The following is a 16,814-nucleotide window of genomic DNA, read 5'->3' as shown; positions in this document are numbered from 1 at the left end:
GAGATACTGTTATATGTACAAAGATATGTACATTTAGTATGAGAGTAGAGCTTATGTATTATGCACCTAACACAATGCATAATGTCTAGAGCCTTTCAGTAAGTGTTTGAATGACAAACGGGAATGTGAATGGATAGTGATAGCCAGGCAGATACAGGAGGGAGTGTACCTATGTAGCCTAGCAAGTTCATGAGTTATGTGTTAAGTTTGGGAAGCACTCATTTATATGGAAGTGAAGGTAGCATTTTTTAACTTTATTGAAATTTGAATAATTTTAAATAGTTTAAAAACTTTGACAGGTTTGTACTAGGCTATATAATTAGTGAATAATGAATATTTAAGTGCCCATTGTTTAAATATTTTGTGTTCACACCCAAGGAAGAAATATAACATGATCCTTGCCTTTAATGTATTGAAACATATAAAACAATAGCAAATAATACAAAATAGAGTATTTTTTAAAAATTGTGGTAGAAACACACAATAAAATTTACCATCTTAACTTTTTAAGTGTAGAGTTCAGTAGTGTTAAACATTCACGTTGCTGTACAAGGTGTTATATATTTAAATTTAAAATAATTTGTTGAGGAGAGAGGATAAATGCTGTAGGGAAGTGGTATTCAAAATGTACACCATGAAACCACTCCAAATCCAGTTTTATTTGAAGAAACATTTATGTTAAATTTGTAAATATATTTACTTGACTTAGGTTTGAAAACTTCCTATTAGAATTTGGAGAAAGAGAGGGGTATACTTTTTAAGGCTAGAGTAATCAGGGAAGGTTTCATGAAAGAAGAAAATCAAGAAATGTAATCTGCAGACCCCTAACCTCAGTACTTTATGATAAGCTACTAGAGGCCCATAGCACGATATTTGTGCAAGAATAGGCCTTCCTTCCCCTGGCTTTGCTCCCGGCCGCCTGGGAGCTGGCAAGTCCTCGCTCCCGACCCGGAGCACTGCTCCTGTAGCTCCTCCTGCCCACCTCCCTCATAGCAGGCATCCCACCCCAGCCAGCCGCTTCATACCTGCATATGCAAATTATCCCACCATCTTTGTGGGGTTAATTTACATACTCCTGATTGGCTGTGGGTGTAGCAGAAGTATGGTCAATTTACATGTGTGTCTATTAGGTAAGACATCTTAAGGAATGATTAGGAATTGGGAGGGTTGTGGGCAGGGAAAAGAAAAAGCCTTTTACTTGAGGAAACTAGTCAAAGCTCAGAGATGGGAATGAGCATTGTCTGTTTCTAGATCCATGAGAATAACTACATTATTAGAATTTATAATTTATGTTGGGGGTGAATGGTATTAGAGACAATATAGTATAATGTAATAGTTCAAAAATGTGTCCTATTTACCATGAATGTAGAGGAGGAAGGGAAGGTAAATTCATATGTTATTTCTGCAAAGCTTCTATATCATTTGAATGCTACTGTGCGTTTGAAATCCTCTAAAGCTCATATCCAACATGTTTTATTTGACAAGAGGAAGCTTTTGCCATCTGGACACCAGTTTTAAAAAATGTGTATGCCACTTACAAGTTGTGTAACTTGATCAAGAAATGTAATCCACCAGACCTCCACCTGCAGTATTTTATGATGATTAGATTATAATCACTATTACTGTATGTGAAAACATGTTTGTAAATTCAATAAATATTGACTATGACTGTAATATGCTAATGATTGAGAGATATAAATGTGTAAGGGAAAGGTTATAGAGCCATAGATGAGTATATGCATGCAAAAATCCTTCTATGTAGTTGCTATTCTAAGTATGGTCTGTGCACATTAGCATCTCCTACCTTGCAATCTGGTTAGATATGCATAACACTAGTCTCCATTCCATACTTACATTAGATCCTACATTTTATCAAGATCTCCATATACACATTGAAATTTGTCATGCTTTTTAACATCATATCCAATAAGCTTCATTCTGGCCTTGAACGTTGTTAATAACTGAGAATTTGATACCTTTGATTCCAAACACCAAGCTTACCCTCTAGAAACTTCAATCTTTCATTATAGTTTTTACAGAATGTGCTTAGTGTCGCAGATGAGAATAATTTATATGTAAAAGATAAGTTTTTGTTTATCTGAGCTCCTATGTCATTTACAATCCATTATTGTATTCATAAAATGACCACAGATTTGAAGGGAAGTTAGGTAGTTATTGCATCTTACCTATAGAGCATTTGAGAGCTTTTTCTCTGTTCCATTGCCACTGCTACTGTTTTTGTACTCTTCACCAAGTAGTTTCTTTAAGTAGCCATCCTATGTAATTATAATTTTTTGCATTGGGCTACTATTAATTTTGCTAAGCTCAGAGTAGCCCTAGTTTTTCGATGGAACTAGCTCTTGGATTAAAGTACATGGTAATGTTCACCTATCATTTTGCCTTCCTTTTGAAGAAGTTTCTCAGAAAATACTATCTATTCTTTTAATTTGTAATGTCTGAATATGCTCAGTTATTAGAACTTAATTATGGAGTCTCTTTTAAGAAATTGAATACTTTAGTCACATAACTATGAATGCTCACTATAAAAATTAAAACAATGTATTGAGAAGTGAAAAATCCACCTTTTTCTCTATTTAATCCTACTTCTTTAAAATTATCTTCTGTTTAGTTTGTTTCCTTCTAACTTTTTTAAATGTACAAACGCCCATACACTATATTTAAAATTTAACAACAAAAAGGGGGATTTATGTGTTGTTCTGAGAACTGACTTTTTACTCAGAAAAATTAAGCTAATGTGTAGATCTTAATATGGTTAATGTGTTTTTTGACTTTAGGGAAGAAACCCCTTTTTCTTGGAGCCAGCAATAATTATTACAATTACTGATGGGAGCAAGTTAACTACTACCAGTGGAGTCCAGGATGAGGTAAGTTATGTTTATATCAGCATGGATTATGTAAATGCAGTTGAAGATCTTTATTTTTATATGCAACTGCAGGCTATTGACTCCCTTAAATAGAGTCTTTTATTATTTGATGCAGTTTAGAGTCATTTGTTTCCTAGTATTCCTGTACCTTCTCTTTTGTTTGTAGCACTAGTTTCTAAATTTTCTTGAATAGGAATCCCTTATGTGAAACTATTTTGAGCATACCCCACTCCAGTTATATGTGTATTTTTGAGTTTATGTGAGAGTGACAGTATTAATTCATACAGTAAATTTAGTAAAATTCTTACTTTCAGGTTAAAAAAATGAAGACAGCATTCTAGTAATTTCTTTCCATATTTCAGTAGATTGTTATGTGCACTCCACTGTGGACACTCCTAGACTAGAATATAGCAAAGCCAAAAGGAGGTTAAGACTAGGAGGTTTTAGGACATTTTTATTTGAAGCCAAATATAGTATAATAACCTCACCTATTGTCTGCAAGCATGCATTATGCAGAGTTGGTTGTGTGTTATGTGATAGGATGAATACAATAGAACTATTTGTAACTTTAATCTGTTTTTATTGTAGTATTTGAATTGCTCTTGAACATTGTATTAGGTGTTTAAGGTAGGTTATAGGAAGGAGTTGGTTTAGACCTTTTTTCTGCTGAGAGCCATTTGGACATTTATATGATCATTCACGGGTCATACAAAATTATCAACTTAAAAATTAGCCTGCTATATTTGGTCAAACATTTAATTAACTCACCCCTAATGCCATGGCAGGACCAGACCAAATGATTTACGGGCCTTATATGGCCTGTGGGCCAGATGTTCCCACCCTGGTTTACACTATTCTCTTAGTTTGTTTGCATTTGCTTTAGAATCTTTAATTCTCATTGTATCTACAGAGGGTTTGATTAAGTAAGAAAAGTGTAGTTTTTAAATTCAGTAATTTTTTAGCAATACTTTTTGTGTGACATTGTAGAATGTACTTGGACATGGAATAAAGACATGTGGATCTAGTCTTCCTTCAACTACTTTCTAGCAGTGAACCAGCTATCTACTTAATGTCTTTCAATTTCTGTTTTGGCAATGAAATGAATATGATAATTCTTGCCCTGCCTCCTAGGATTGTTGGAAGACTAAATTAAATAATTAATGTATGTGAAAGTGCTTGGTAGGCTTTAAAGAAAAGAACATGTGCGATCATGAAGCATTGGAACCAGTAAAGAATTGTGATTGTCTCATCTTGATTAGTGGGAAAGAAAGCTAGAATTGTTTTGTTTGAACAGTTGATGTCAAAGGGAATTTAGGCTATAATTCTTAGGAGATAGAGCTGAAAAGTTTAGATAGATTAAAATTCATAATTAAATACTTCCTGGGATATATATAATTAGTAGACTTGGAATATTCCATAATTGACTTTAATGGGTTTGGGGGCTTTTTTTTTCTTCTTTAACTTAGTGGACATATATTATGTCCTGCCATTATTAGGATCAGATAGACATTGATTATATACATGAACATGCAATAGAAATGTTGCTTAATTTTAAATTTGAAACTCTCAGTTGATTTTTCCCACTTTACCTTCCTTTTGAAAAACTTCAGAAAGATTGATGTATTGATAGGTCAGAAATACTATTAGAACCCATAGCAATGAACTTTTTTGTAAAATTTACAGAAGTCTTATGATTGGTTTGTTTCATTTTGTTTTTATTCTTAATGATTTTTTTCTTTTTAAACCTTACCCAAGGATATTTTTTCCATTTCTTTTTAGAGAGAGTGGGAGAGAGGGAAGGACAGAAATATCGATGTGAAAGAAACAGATCGATTAGTTGCCTCCTCATGAGCCCCGTCCAGGGCCTGGGCTGGGAAGGAGCCTACAACTAAAGAATCAAACCCAGGACCCTTCAGTTCCCAGGCCCACACTCTATCTATTGAGCTAAACTGGCTAGGGATATTCTTAATGATATTGATTTGTAGTTTTTTTGTGTTTTTTTTTGTTTTTTAATATATTTTTATTGATTTTTACAGAGAGGAAGGGAGAGAGATAGAGAGCTAGAAACGCCGATGAGAGAGAAACATCGACCAGCTGCCTCTTGCACACTCCCTACTGGGGATGTGCCCGCAACCAATGTACATGCCCCTGACCGGAATCGAACCTGGGACCTTTCAGTCCGCAGGCTGATGTTCTACCGCTGAGCCAAACCAGTTTTGGCTGATTTGTAGCTTTGATGACTGGAAATGTATTCCTATTTTCTATTGTGAGATTATCCACTCAAGGTGCTCTGTCTTACTACCCTTGTGAACATGCCCTTTGGAATACAGTAATTTTGTTTTCATACATCTGGATATTAAAAAAAAAAAATATATATATATATATATACACACACACACACACACACACACACATATATATATATATATATATATATAGTATATATATATATATATATATATATATATATATATATATATATATATTGATTTCAGAGAGGAAGGGGGAGAGATAGAAAAATCAATAATGAGATAGAATCATTGATCAGCTGCCTTCTGCATGCCTGCTACTGGGGATCGAGTCTGCAATCTGGGCATGTGCCCTCACTAGGATAGGACCGTGACCTCCTGGTTCGTAGGTCGATGCTCAACCACTGATCCATTCCTGCAGGGCAAGAATATGTTTTATTTATAATTTTTATTTTGTAGGACCTCTAGTACTTTTAAAAAATATCTTGAAATATACATGGATATTGGAATTGCTTATTTTTCTTCCTAGGTTTTTGGGAAGGACGTTGGAGAAATGAGAGTGTGTGTTTGCAATAACCTAAAACTAACTTGCTAGTAGGTTGGGGAAATTTCCTGTGGGCAAGGATCTTTTACTTCTATGTCCTACAGTTTTAGCATAATACTAAGAACAGAGCTTACATTAAACTTCTTATCTGAGGTGGATGATTCATTTGTTTTAAGGCAAAGTTTTATTTTGGCTATGTAGTTGCATTATAGGGTCTATGAGTTATTTCAGTTTTCAAGTTTAGGAATGAATATCTTTAATCCTATGCATGTTTGGTTTTCAGTGTCCCAGTAAGTCTCATCTTGTGGGGCAGAAAGACAATGTATCCCAGATGTGTATATTGTTGAAATTTAATTTTTGCTAAAATGTTGTGAAATACTGGTTTGTTCTAGCCCAGATAATTAAATTGTGTGATTCATTTTAAGGAGCCTTTCAATTCATAAAAAGCATAAAAATGCTTCTTGTTTTTTTCTTGTGGTGTGTGTGTGTGTGTGTGTGTGTGTGTGCTACATATGATCTGTATTGTTATAATTTCTACTTGCCTTTATGCCTCTTTTCTTCAGATCTTTGCTTTGGGCAGAACTTGATTCCTTTTCAGATTTATTGAATGAGTGAAAATATCAGTAATTTTCACATTAGGTATGTGTGCATATAATTCTTGCCTGTTTGTGGCTGTTATTGATGTGACCTGCTACTATTTATGGTATTGTGCATTCCACCCATGCAATATCTTTGCTCCAGAGTTACATTATCTCTCATGGTATATTATATCTGTTGTGTCAGTGCTATTTTTCAGGAATAAGTGTTTCTGCTACTTTAAAATCATTTTTATGGCATATAAGTAAACTTAGAGCTCATTTAATCATACTGTCTATACTAATAAAAGGGTAATATGCTAATTAGAGTGGATGTCTTCCAGACATCTATCTGGACAAAGCCACCGTGGCTGCAAGGGCAAAAGGCAGGCAGACATGGCAGCAGCTGTGAGGCCTGGGGCTCAGTCAGGCCTCACAGCCACAGTGGCTGGCAGTGGCAGCAGTGGGGTGATGGGGGCTGCACCTTCTGATTGGCCTGGTTGCCTCCTGCAGAGGGAGGCCGGGGTCAGCAGCAGTGAGGGGTTGATGGGGGCAGTGCCTTCCCTGATCTGTGTCATCTCCCGCAGAGGGAGGCCAGACTGTGGTTTTGGCCGCTCCCCATGGGCCCTCAGTAGTACATCCTCTGAAGGCTCCCAGACTGTAAGAGGAGGCAGGCCAGACTGAGGGACCATCCCCCACCCAGTGCACAAATTTTTGTGTACTGGGTCTCTAGTTTATTTTATAAATGGGGAAATTGAGATATAGGAAGCATGATTCACTAAAGTTCACATTTATTATTGTCAAAATCTGGATTAGAGTTTATTTAAATTCCAAAGACATTCCAGCCCCTCCAGACCAGTTCGCCACCCCGCCCCCAACCCAATATCTCTGGTACCACTCAGATTCTGTTTTTGTGTGTTCTTAAAATTACCTCTGTTTACTTGATTTCCTGTTTATCTCCTTCAGCTTTTTATGCATTTCTAACAAAGGTATTATGTTCTTAATCACACAGTGTATCTTGAATGACTATTATGGCCAGGGCATTTCTAGATAGTGAGGCTAACCAAGATACCCTGTTTCCCCGAAAATAAGACAGTGTCTTATATTAATTTTTTCTCCCAAAGTTGTGCTAGGTCTTATTTTCAGGGGATGTCTTATCTTTCCATGCTCTAGGTCTTATTTTCGGAGGATGTCTTATTTTCAGGGAAACACGGTAAATAGGTGGATTGCCAGTTCTCAAATTCACAGTCTTATGGGGGTGATCACCTATTGAATGGCTTTAAGAATAATAAAATAAAGATACATACTAAGTGAATGGGAACATTGGAAAGGGAGGGTGGGGTTAATATTAGCTATCTTGTGTACATGTCAAAACCTGTGTAATGTGAATTTTTATAGTCATTTAATTTTTATTCAAGGATCTTGCAGATGATTTGGTAGAGGATGTGGCTTATAGTTTGTGAAGTTGAAAAGAAGCCAAATATAAAGTTGTTTTAAGCCTAGAAAACAGTTAATGGAAAAACTTGGTGCAATAATTGTCTCTTTATACAGGCCAGAATAATCCAATTCCTTACAACTTGTTTGTCAAATAATTATAGGGCTACTATTTCTTTTGTGACAGTTCATTTCTTCAAAAGCTTTGGATTGCGGACAAAAATCTTGAGGTGTATATGATCATTTTACCTTAATTCATGACTTTATCTTTTTGGCCTCCTTTAATGAAAAGTCCAGGCAATTGTCTGAAATGTCATAAGTGTGTTTATAGTGTAGCATTTGTGATAACTTTCTAGGACTTTGATAACTGTGTTGGAAAAGTATGTGTGTATTTTTAAACTATATTTTTTCTTTTTAAATATAGTTATTTGATATATTTGCAATATTTTCACTTATGAGGAGTAAATTAGATGGGACTTTGAATTCTGATATACAAGAAAATTATATTGTTTATCTCCATAGTAGTAATCTTTGATGTTGATAAATATACTTGTGGCCAAATAATCATAGTACTATTTAGTGTGTTATATTATTGATGTGTCAGATGTTTTGGGAGAATCACCAAATTATAAATTAGAGTTGTTGAAAAACATTTTTTTCTGATCTTTTTTCCTGCAATAATTCTCTTAAGAACTGTTTTGCAATGGAAAACTGTTCTGTACTATGATTCCAAGAACAGGTGGTTAACTATATTGCTCAATAAAGTATCCAGAAGAAATCCTGCCAGTGCCTTCTTGGTGACTAATGACATTCCAGGAAGTATAGCAGTTATTTTTCTCTTCCTTGAAAGTGCTCATAGTAGTATTATCTTTCAAATATTGAAATTTCTATATGCTGAAGAATGTGCATTTCTATCAATGTTATAATTGCTCTGGAAGCTAACATTTTAGGGATGATATTAGCAGGAAAAAACAACAACCCTGTTGGTTTTTTGCATTAAAAGTTTTGCCTTTAATGAGCTTTCCCAACTTTTTAAGATGAATGAGGGCAACTATTATAACTTTTTGGCAGATGTTCAGGAAGGACATGTGTTTGCAGGAAAAAAGTGTCTGAGTAATCTCAGTTATGTTTTAACTTCTCTGTTTTCAAAAGTTGATGCAGATGTCCCATGAGTCTTTAAGTTGTTGATTGGCATTAGTGATTTTTCTGTTTCATTGCTGGGCAATGTACAATAAATTGTTTGCCTTTGACAAGGATAATCTATGATTAGAATCTATAATTACAGTTTGTATTTAACTCTTCATGATCTGTTACTGATTAATAGGATAGTCCAGAATTGTTTCTAGTGTCTGAAATAATTCAGATATCACATCTCTCTTTTCCTCATAAAAATGTTTTTATTTCACTAAAGTTATTGAAAATATATGCCAAATGCTGTCAAAACTGTTTAAATTGTGTCAGGAAAGACTTTAAACATATATTTAAAATAGTTATTTTTCTCCTAATATTCTTAGAATTTGGGGGTACTTTTTCTTTCTTTTTTAAAAAGACCACTTGGGAATATTGAAGGATGTCATTGTAGTATGATAGAATGTATCAAACAGATCTGTGTGTAAATGTGTTTCTGCATTTTCATTATTTCCTCCTTAGTAGTGGTGCCTTTTCACATTGATAGTAGTAGGGGCTCAGTAGCAATTTTAACATTAGCTCCTATTTTACTGATCTGTGATTCAAATGTTCAAATGTATGTACAACATTGTGTATATGTTAGTCTCTATCAACACAACTTTTCAGGAACATTTAATAAGAATTTGTTAGATGTAGTTTATTATTTTTTAACCCATATTTTTGGCTTTGTTCTCTCAACTCTTCATTTATTTTGTTGTGCTATAAAAAATGATATATCTGCAATTATGAGTGTATTAAAAATCCTATATAATAAAACCCTAATATGCAAATTGACCAAATGCCAGAATAACCAGTTGCTATGATGCACACTGATCGCCAGGGGGCAGATACCTGACACAGGAGCTGCCCTTGGTGGTCAGTGCAGAAGCTGGTCTCACGGGCAGGTGGGCCTTCCCTCTCCCCTCCCAGTGCATGAATTTTGAACGCTGGCCTCTAATATGTGGAAAAATGCATAATTAAAAGAAGTTGATGAAATATTTCTATTTAATACCCATAGTGGATTTTCAGCAATTCACATTTGCAATATTCTATTTTTTCCCCTCAAGGTTTTGTGTAAAGGGGAGTTTTTAAGGATTGACTTTAGACAAACACTATAATAGAATAATTAAAAAGAAATGCTGGCTGATTACTCTTTAATGAAGCTATATGGCTAAAATAACTAGTCTATTATCCAGAAACTTGTAAGATATCGCAACATTGTTTTCATTCAAGAGGGTGAAGCAACTTCACCGTGTATTTATTAGCCTGTCAGAGCCAGCAAGCAATAAGCGACACTGCACATGTAAGGAAAACTTCTGTTACTCTTCTGATTCTAGTTCTTTCATATATGCTAGTAAACTACTATGGTATTTAGAACAGTAGTTTTCACGTTGCTGCATAAAAATCACCTAGGGCCGAAACTGGTTTGGCTCAGTGGCAGAGCGTCGGTCTGAGGACTGAAAGGTCCCGGGTTCAATTCCGGTCAAGGGCATGTACCTTGGTTGCGGGCACATCCCCGGTGGGGGGTGTGCAAGAGGCAGCTGGTTGATGTTTCTCTCTCATCGACGTTTCTAGCTCTCTATCTCTCTCCCTTCCTTTCTGTAAAAAATCAATAAAATATATTTTTTTAAAAATCACCTAGGATGTTTTAGAAAATATACCGCCAATTCTGGAAATTTTGGTCCAGTTGATCTGGGCATGGACCTTGGGATCTGTATTTTTTGAAGTTTCCCAGTTGATTTTGATGCACAGATTTAGAAACTATAGTTTCAGAGCACAGTATAACTACAAATAAATATTTTTAAAGCTGCTAAAAATACATGTGAAAGTGAATAATTTTAACAAGTTAAAACTGTTTTGACTTACAAGACTATCAAAATATTTTAAGAAAATTAATTCTTAACCTTGTAAAGAAGTTTCTAAGGAATATGGAATAGGCCTTCTGTGAATATTTTATATTGTGTTTGGTCTGGTTTAGAATCAGTTATTGGGTAGCCTTGAAATATTAACTTACGTGCTGACTGTAATCTATAGTTATTGCTTCTGGCTTGCTGTATTGAGGAAGCCTCTTAGATCCTGAGTTAGAGATGGGGTAGAGGAGGAGAAGGTAAGAAAAGGGGGGAAAAAAGGAAACATATGTACTACTATTTGTAATACTTTAAACAATAAAAAAAATAAAAGAGGAATAAATTAATTCATATTCTGTTATGTGCTTGCTATCCCTGGCTTAGGAGTTTGTATCCAAAGGACTACATAGTATTCTGTTATCCATATTATGCTTTAATTCCTGGTTTGGATGTCCATAATTAATATTATTTTACACAAATACACACACACACACACACTTGACCCAGGTAGGCACAGTTTTAAAGAATTGGTGATAGTTACACATAATTTTTGCTTTCTAGTGAGTTGCTACTAAAATACCCTTTTGTAACAGTTTGTTCTGATTTTGAATACTTTTTAAAAAAGTTATCTGTATTGTAACCCTTTTTTCCCCATTGACCCCCTCCACCCTGAACCCATCCCCCCACCCCCAGTTGATTTTGAATTCTTAAAAGTATATTTAGATTAATTCAGCAATAATTTTTCTTGTGATGCTTACTAACTGTTGTGTACTTGGCACACCATCTATATTTAGAATTACTGTGTTCTAGATAGTGGGAACAAAAAGATAGAATTAAGCAAGATTCTTGCCCTTGGGAGACTCTTGCATATTGCCTGGAGATATGCAAGTAAACAAGCATACAAGCATTTGTAATAATGCATTGAGATAAATCTCATGGCATAAATTAACAAGGTTCTGAGAGAACATGAAGAGATGAGCTTAGCTTTGAAGCTTGGGTAAGGAATTGAGCTGAAATTTCAGGAAGAAGGACAGTGCCAAAAAAACTAAAAACAAAAGTATGAAGTTATGAAAACAGTGTATTGGGCAATTATGAAAAAATATGAATGAAGTATAGAAATTTTAGGTAGGAGGCATGGATGCTTGAAATATAGGCAGAGGCCAGATGATACCACCCTAAGGAGACAATATAAATATGTTTAACATTTACAAAGGAGGCATTGAAGATGTTAAGCAGGTGAGTTCAAATTTGCATTTTAACAAGCTTTTGCTATTAGCAAGGTGAAAGAAGATAGATTGAAGAGCGGTAATCTGGGAAGAATTAGCAAACTACATGCAACAATTCAGGAAAAACATGGGGTATGCTACAACTAAGCTAATGCTAAGTTTAATTTTACAGAGAAATTTTTGAGAGACTCAATAGATAAACTAGTCACGTCTTGAAAGATGGTAATAGGAGAATAAAGCAGCTCTATTTGACAGGAGTTTTTGAACCCCAGACTTGGGCTTCAGAAGGTTCTGTGAATTCCCTGAAATCTTATTTCCAGACATTGTCCATCTGTGTGTATGCACATTTTTCTCAGGGACAGAGGTTAATAGGTTTAATCATATTCTCAAACAAGTGAAAAACAACAACAAAGCCACAACAATCTAGTAGTATTTTGAGGTTTCCAACTTGGGAATCTATGTGGATGTTGGTCGTGTTCACTGAATGGAGGATATTGGACAAGTAGTAGAAAGGAATATAAAACAACTAGAGGCATGGGTGGGGTCCCTCAGGCTGGCTGGGCAGGGGATGGGGGAGAGTGTGGGACCATGGGTGGTTAGCCAGCGGAGGGAGTTTGGCTGTAGGAGTGCAGCTCCTGCATTGAGCACCCCTGGTGGTGAGTGCATGTCATAGTGACTGGTCGTAATGATTGCTTAGGTTTTTATATATATAGATTGTTCGATAAATTCATTATCTTTGGGTACAAATGTTTTAAAGGAGTTGTAAGACAACTTTTAAAACAATAACTTCAAAGAAAATTTCTTGCATTTTAACATTATGTTTTAGGAAAAATATTTTGTTAAAAACAAATAAGTAGAATTTACTCTGATTTCCAATAATTTAAATTTTTTATTTTTAAGCTGATTGAATAAGTCTTAGGTTATCTTTATTATTTATTAGATATTTTGAGTTTTTAAATTTAAGGCCATAGTGATGTCAACGTTTAAAATTTAAAACAAGCATGAACATTGAAATTCAGAATGCTAGGACAAGAGCATTGTGTCTGGGGGTTATTATGCCTTGTGCTAGTTTCAAGTCAGTTAAAGAGGATATAAGATGAAATCCTTTTCTATTGATTAGAATGTAATTTAAGAGTAGTAATGGATTGGCTTTAACTCTATTGACAATTTTCTGCCACTTAGCCTGTGAGGTGTATTTCATGCCACTTTAAATCAGATTACAATTTGGACTTGAAAAAATTCAGTACTTGGTCTCCTGATGAGGTACACTCATATCAGTCTTCGGCTGCTAGTCATTTATAAATACAGTAAAACCTCAATATAATGGACTAATTTTGGGAAGGGGGTGTCTGTTAAAGCCAAAGTCCGTTATATAATAAAGTAGGTTTTCCAAAAGCATATGTTAAAAATTTGACAAATTAGTTTACCTGTTTTTACTTATGTAGACTTTGTGTGATTAAATATGTATGAAAAGTTTAATTTTACAGAGAAATTTTCTATATGTATTACTGTAATTTTAAATTTATACTGAATAGATCTGTAAATGTGTACATTCACCCGTCACCTGGAGTAAACAAAGGCACACAGCTGAGGTGTGGCTTAGCCCACGGGGGGGGGGGGGGGGGGGGGGGGGGGGAACGACATCAGCCAACACACATTAAAATTACTGCAGAAAGTCACACCCCAAGATAACAGAACCAATTACCACATATGCGGTGTGATCACGTGCTAATCATTCCCCGAATATTGTTTAGGAGCAGTGAATCTCAGATTTAAATATGTAGACTATAGATGTAGATATGTATTATACATTTATGTCAACCATTTTACTACAGCATTTTTCCAACATATGGCCTCTTTGCTAAAATTTGTTAAAAATAACCATTAATTAATAACAAAATAAATAACCTGTTAATTATAAGCAAATCTTGGTTAAAAGCATTTTAAAATTAACAGGGTGTTAATTTTCAGATATGACATGGATTGGAAAATTTGTCTGTTATATCCGAAGTCCATTAAATCAAGGGCTTACTATACCTTCATTATACTTTCTTAGCTCTATTCCATAAATACTTATTTTATTTAATTCCCACTTTCAGTTGTTCTTTTCAGAAGTAATGCAATAGATATAAAAATTTTTAAATTTCTGTATTAGGAATAAACTGTGCAGTGATTGGAAGATATTGAAACTATGATTTTTATATCAAGGCAAGGCTACATTTTGATCTAGACAAGGCTATTTTGTTATATTTTTCCCCACGCTCTGTCTTTTCAGGTTGAATTACTGATTGCCCCTGCCCCCCCCCCCCCCCCCTTTGTTTTGTTTGTTTTGTTTTTGATATTTTTTTTCCTTTCAGCTAAAGGAGCAGCCCAGTGGTTTTCAAGAAGTGCCAAAGTGCACTGACTGTCTCATGATGACTGGTGCCTCAGGGAGGGTCATGATTCCTGGATACAGGATCGACCTGATCCTGGATGTCACTTCAAGCAGTCAGATCGTGGGGAAAAGCCTTGTCTAATGGCTAGCCTTCCTCAAAAGTCTGATGCTAGTCATCTCAGAAGGCCTCAGAAAAAGCCTTAAAGGTGAGCAGAGTAGAGTGTAGTTCTCTCTGGGGGCTGTGACTATTTGTTGGAGAATATGATTCAACATAGAATGACATCTCTAACCTGACAAATCCAGGCTCAATTGATAAATTAACTTTAGTTTATAAATTTGTTGATAATGATCAGACCCCAACTTTTTTTAGTTATTAGAAACTCTCCTCCTAACCTTAAGATCTGTAAAGGGAGGGATTTGGTATTTCCTAAGCCTTTCAGAACCTGAGGTTAAAAAACAGCTGGCTTTGTAGCAATTTGGATTTATGTGGCTCATATTTTATTGCATTCAACTTGAAGTATATTAAAACTGCCTGGTATAATTAAAATAACATTTTTAGCTCTAAAAAATTCTTTAGAGGTGTTTGGAGCAAGTTTAAGTCCAAGCTTTTCTCTCTGTGTTTTATCCACTTACATATAATAAACTTGTTCATATAATAAGCTTTATTGCTAAGTTTTCAAACTCTAAAACTCTAAGACCTTTTAGGCTTTTTTTTTTTTTTTTTTTTTTTTTTAAATGGGTCACTGATATTAGAAAAAACAACATGGGCATGCACCATCCCCAATTTGAATGTGCATTTTTACATTTAGAAATTATAAATGTCACTGCTGTATTAATATTTTAAAAACATACAAAAATGTTAAAAAAAAAAAAAAAAAAAGATGGTGTAAAGAAAACTTACCAAAAGTTCTGATATTTTCTTTCATATCTTTTTAGTCATGATGTATGCTGGAGTTGGCAAACCTTTTTTAAAGGGGCAGAGAGTAAATATTTTAGGCTTTCAGCACATATAGTCTCTATTAGAACTACTGAATTCCATTGTAAGGCAAAAGTAGCTATAGACAATATTTTAAACTAATGAATGTGGTTGTGTTTAATAAAATTTTATTTGCCAAAACAAACTGTGGGCTGGATTTGGCTGGTGTGCCAAAGTTTGCTGACCCTGGAGTATATCCTGTTTTGTAGGACACCTGCCTAGACCTTGAAATTGTATTATACTGCTTTTGTTAGTTCTTTTTCACCAGCAGTTTTAGAGTGCTTTTGACCTTTCTTAAACTGACTGAGCAGAAGAATACTAGTAGTCAGAATGCATTCAGTTTAGTTGAATAAATACTTATGGGAACACCAGTGATTTATGCACAAGGTTAGGTGCTGATATCAGGAATTTGAAAGATAGGTAAACAGTTAGGGCTTGGTGTAAAAAGTAAAATGATGACAGCACAAGCTGTTGAGAAAGTGAGGCTGGCACTAGGAAATGATGTTTTCTATTGGACTTTGAAATATTAATTCAAGTTTGTGATGTGGATGGGTACAAAGGCCATAAACGTGGTAAAAGGGAATGTGGGGGAACTGTATATACCTCAGTTTTGATAGTTGGCAGAGTGTTTGAGAAAATAGCAGCAGGAAATGAAAGTGGACAGATTGGCATGGCCTATATCATGTATGCTCTTCCAAAGAACTTGGACTTTGCCTTACAGGTTGATGGTAATCATTGAAGAGATAACAGTACCGGAGAAAGTGATCAGATTTAGCTTTTAGAATGATAGTGGCAGTAGTGGGGAGTATACAAGAAGTAGATGTTTTTTTTACCTGCTTCTAAAATGGGACATAATTGCTTGTAGGTTGTTTTGCATCAGATGTAATATAAACTTGGAATACTATTCAGCAATAAAAAGAATGAACTATTCTTATGCTACAATATGGATAAACCTCTAAAAATTATGCTAGATACAAAAGACCCATATATCATAGGATGTGTATTCAGTGTTGCCGTTTTTATGGAATGTCCATAAAGTAGTTAGTGGTTGCCAGGAGGTGGACTGGGGACTGACTGCAAATGGACAGGAGGAATCTTTTGGAATGTTGAAATGTAAAACTGGATAGTGGTGAAGGTTATACAACTCTTAAGTTTACTAAAAATAATTGGATAATTTTTAAATGGGTAAGTTTTATGGTAGGTAATTACCAACATACCTCAAAGGCGTTAAAACAATTAGAAAGACCTCACCTTTGAAATTTGTTGGAGTAAAACTTTGTTAGAAATTATTTCCATATCACTATTGCCAAGTAATTGCTCTTTCCTTTGAACAAATATGAGCATACTAGAACCCAAAAAAAATGTGTGTGTTTTTTACTTTAAAGGGCATACATTTCAAAATAAACTAAAAAAGAAACTGTAGGAACTAAAGTTTATAGAAATCACTATGACTTTTATAATTAATTTTCCTTTTCTTTTTGAAAAAATGTTTCTTTTCATGTTAATAGCATATGTGGAGAATCTTAAGTGCTTATAT

The 16,814-nt window shown here is 34.7% G+C and overlaps 1 protein-coding gene across 2 annotated transcripts in view; it reads left to right on the top strand.

Moving 5' to 3' along the window:
• The window catches only part of INTS6 (integrator complex subunit 6), a 93,617-nt gene that overhangs the window by 19,930 nt on the left and 56,873 nt on the right, over positions 1–16,814 (top strand). Inside the window, exon 4 of one of the 2 annotated variants that reach the window (XM_084879353.1) lies at positions 2,796–2,885. In XM_084879353.1, coding sequence (XP_084735479.1) covers positions 2,796–2,885 — 90 coding nt within the window. Of the gene's footprint in view, positions 1–2,795; positions 2,886–14,367; positions 14,508–16,814 lie in introns of those variants that run through there. The other variant, XM_084879354.1, reaches the window with a different exon arrangement.

This window comes from Pipistrellus hanaki, assembly GCF_964339955.1.
Source record: "Pipistrellus hanaki genome assembly, chromosome: 3".
Lineage (NCBI taxonomy): Eukaryota > Metazoa > Chordata > Mammalia > Chiroptera > Vespertilionidae > Pipistrellus > Pipistrellus hanaki.
This window is presented reverse-complemented; position numbering and strand designations above follow the sequence as displayed.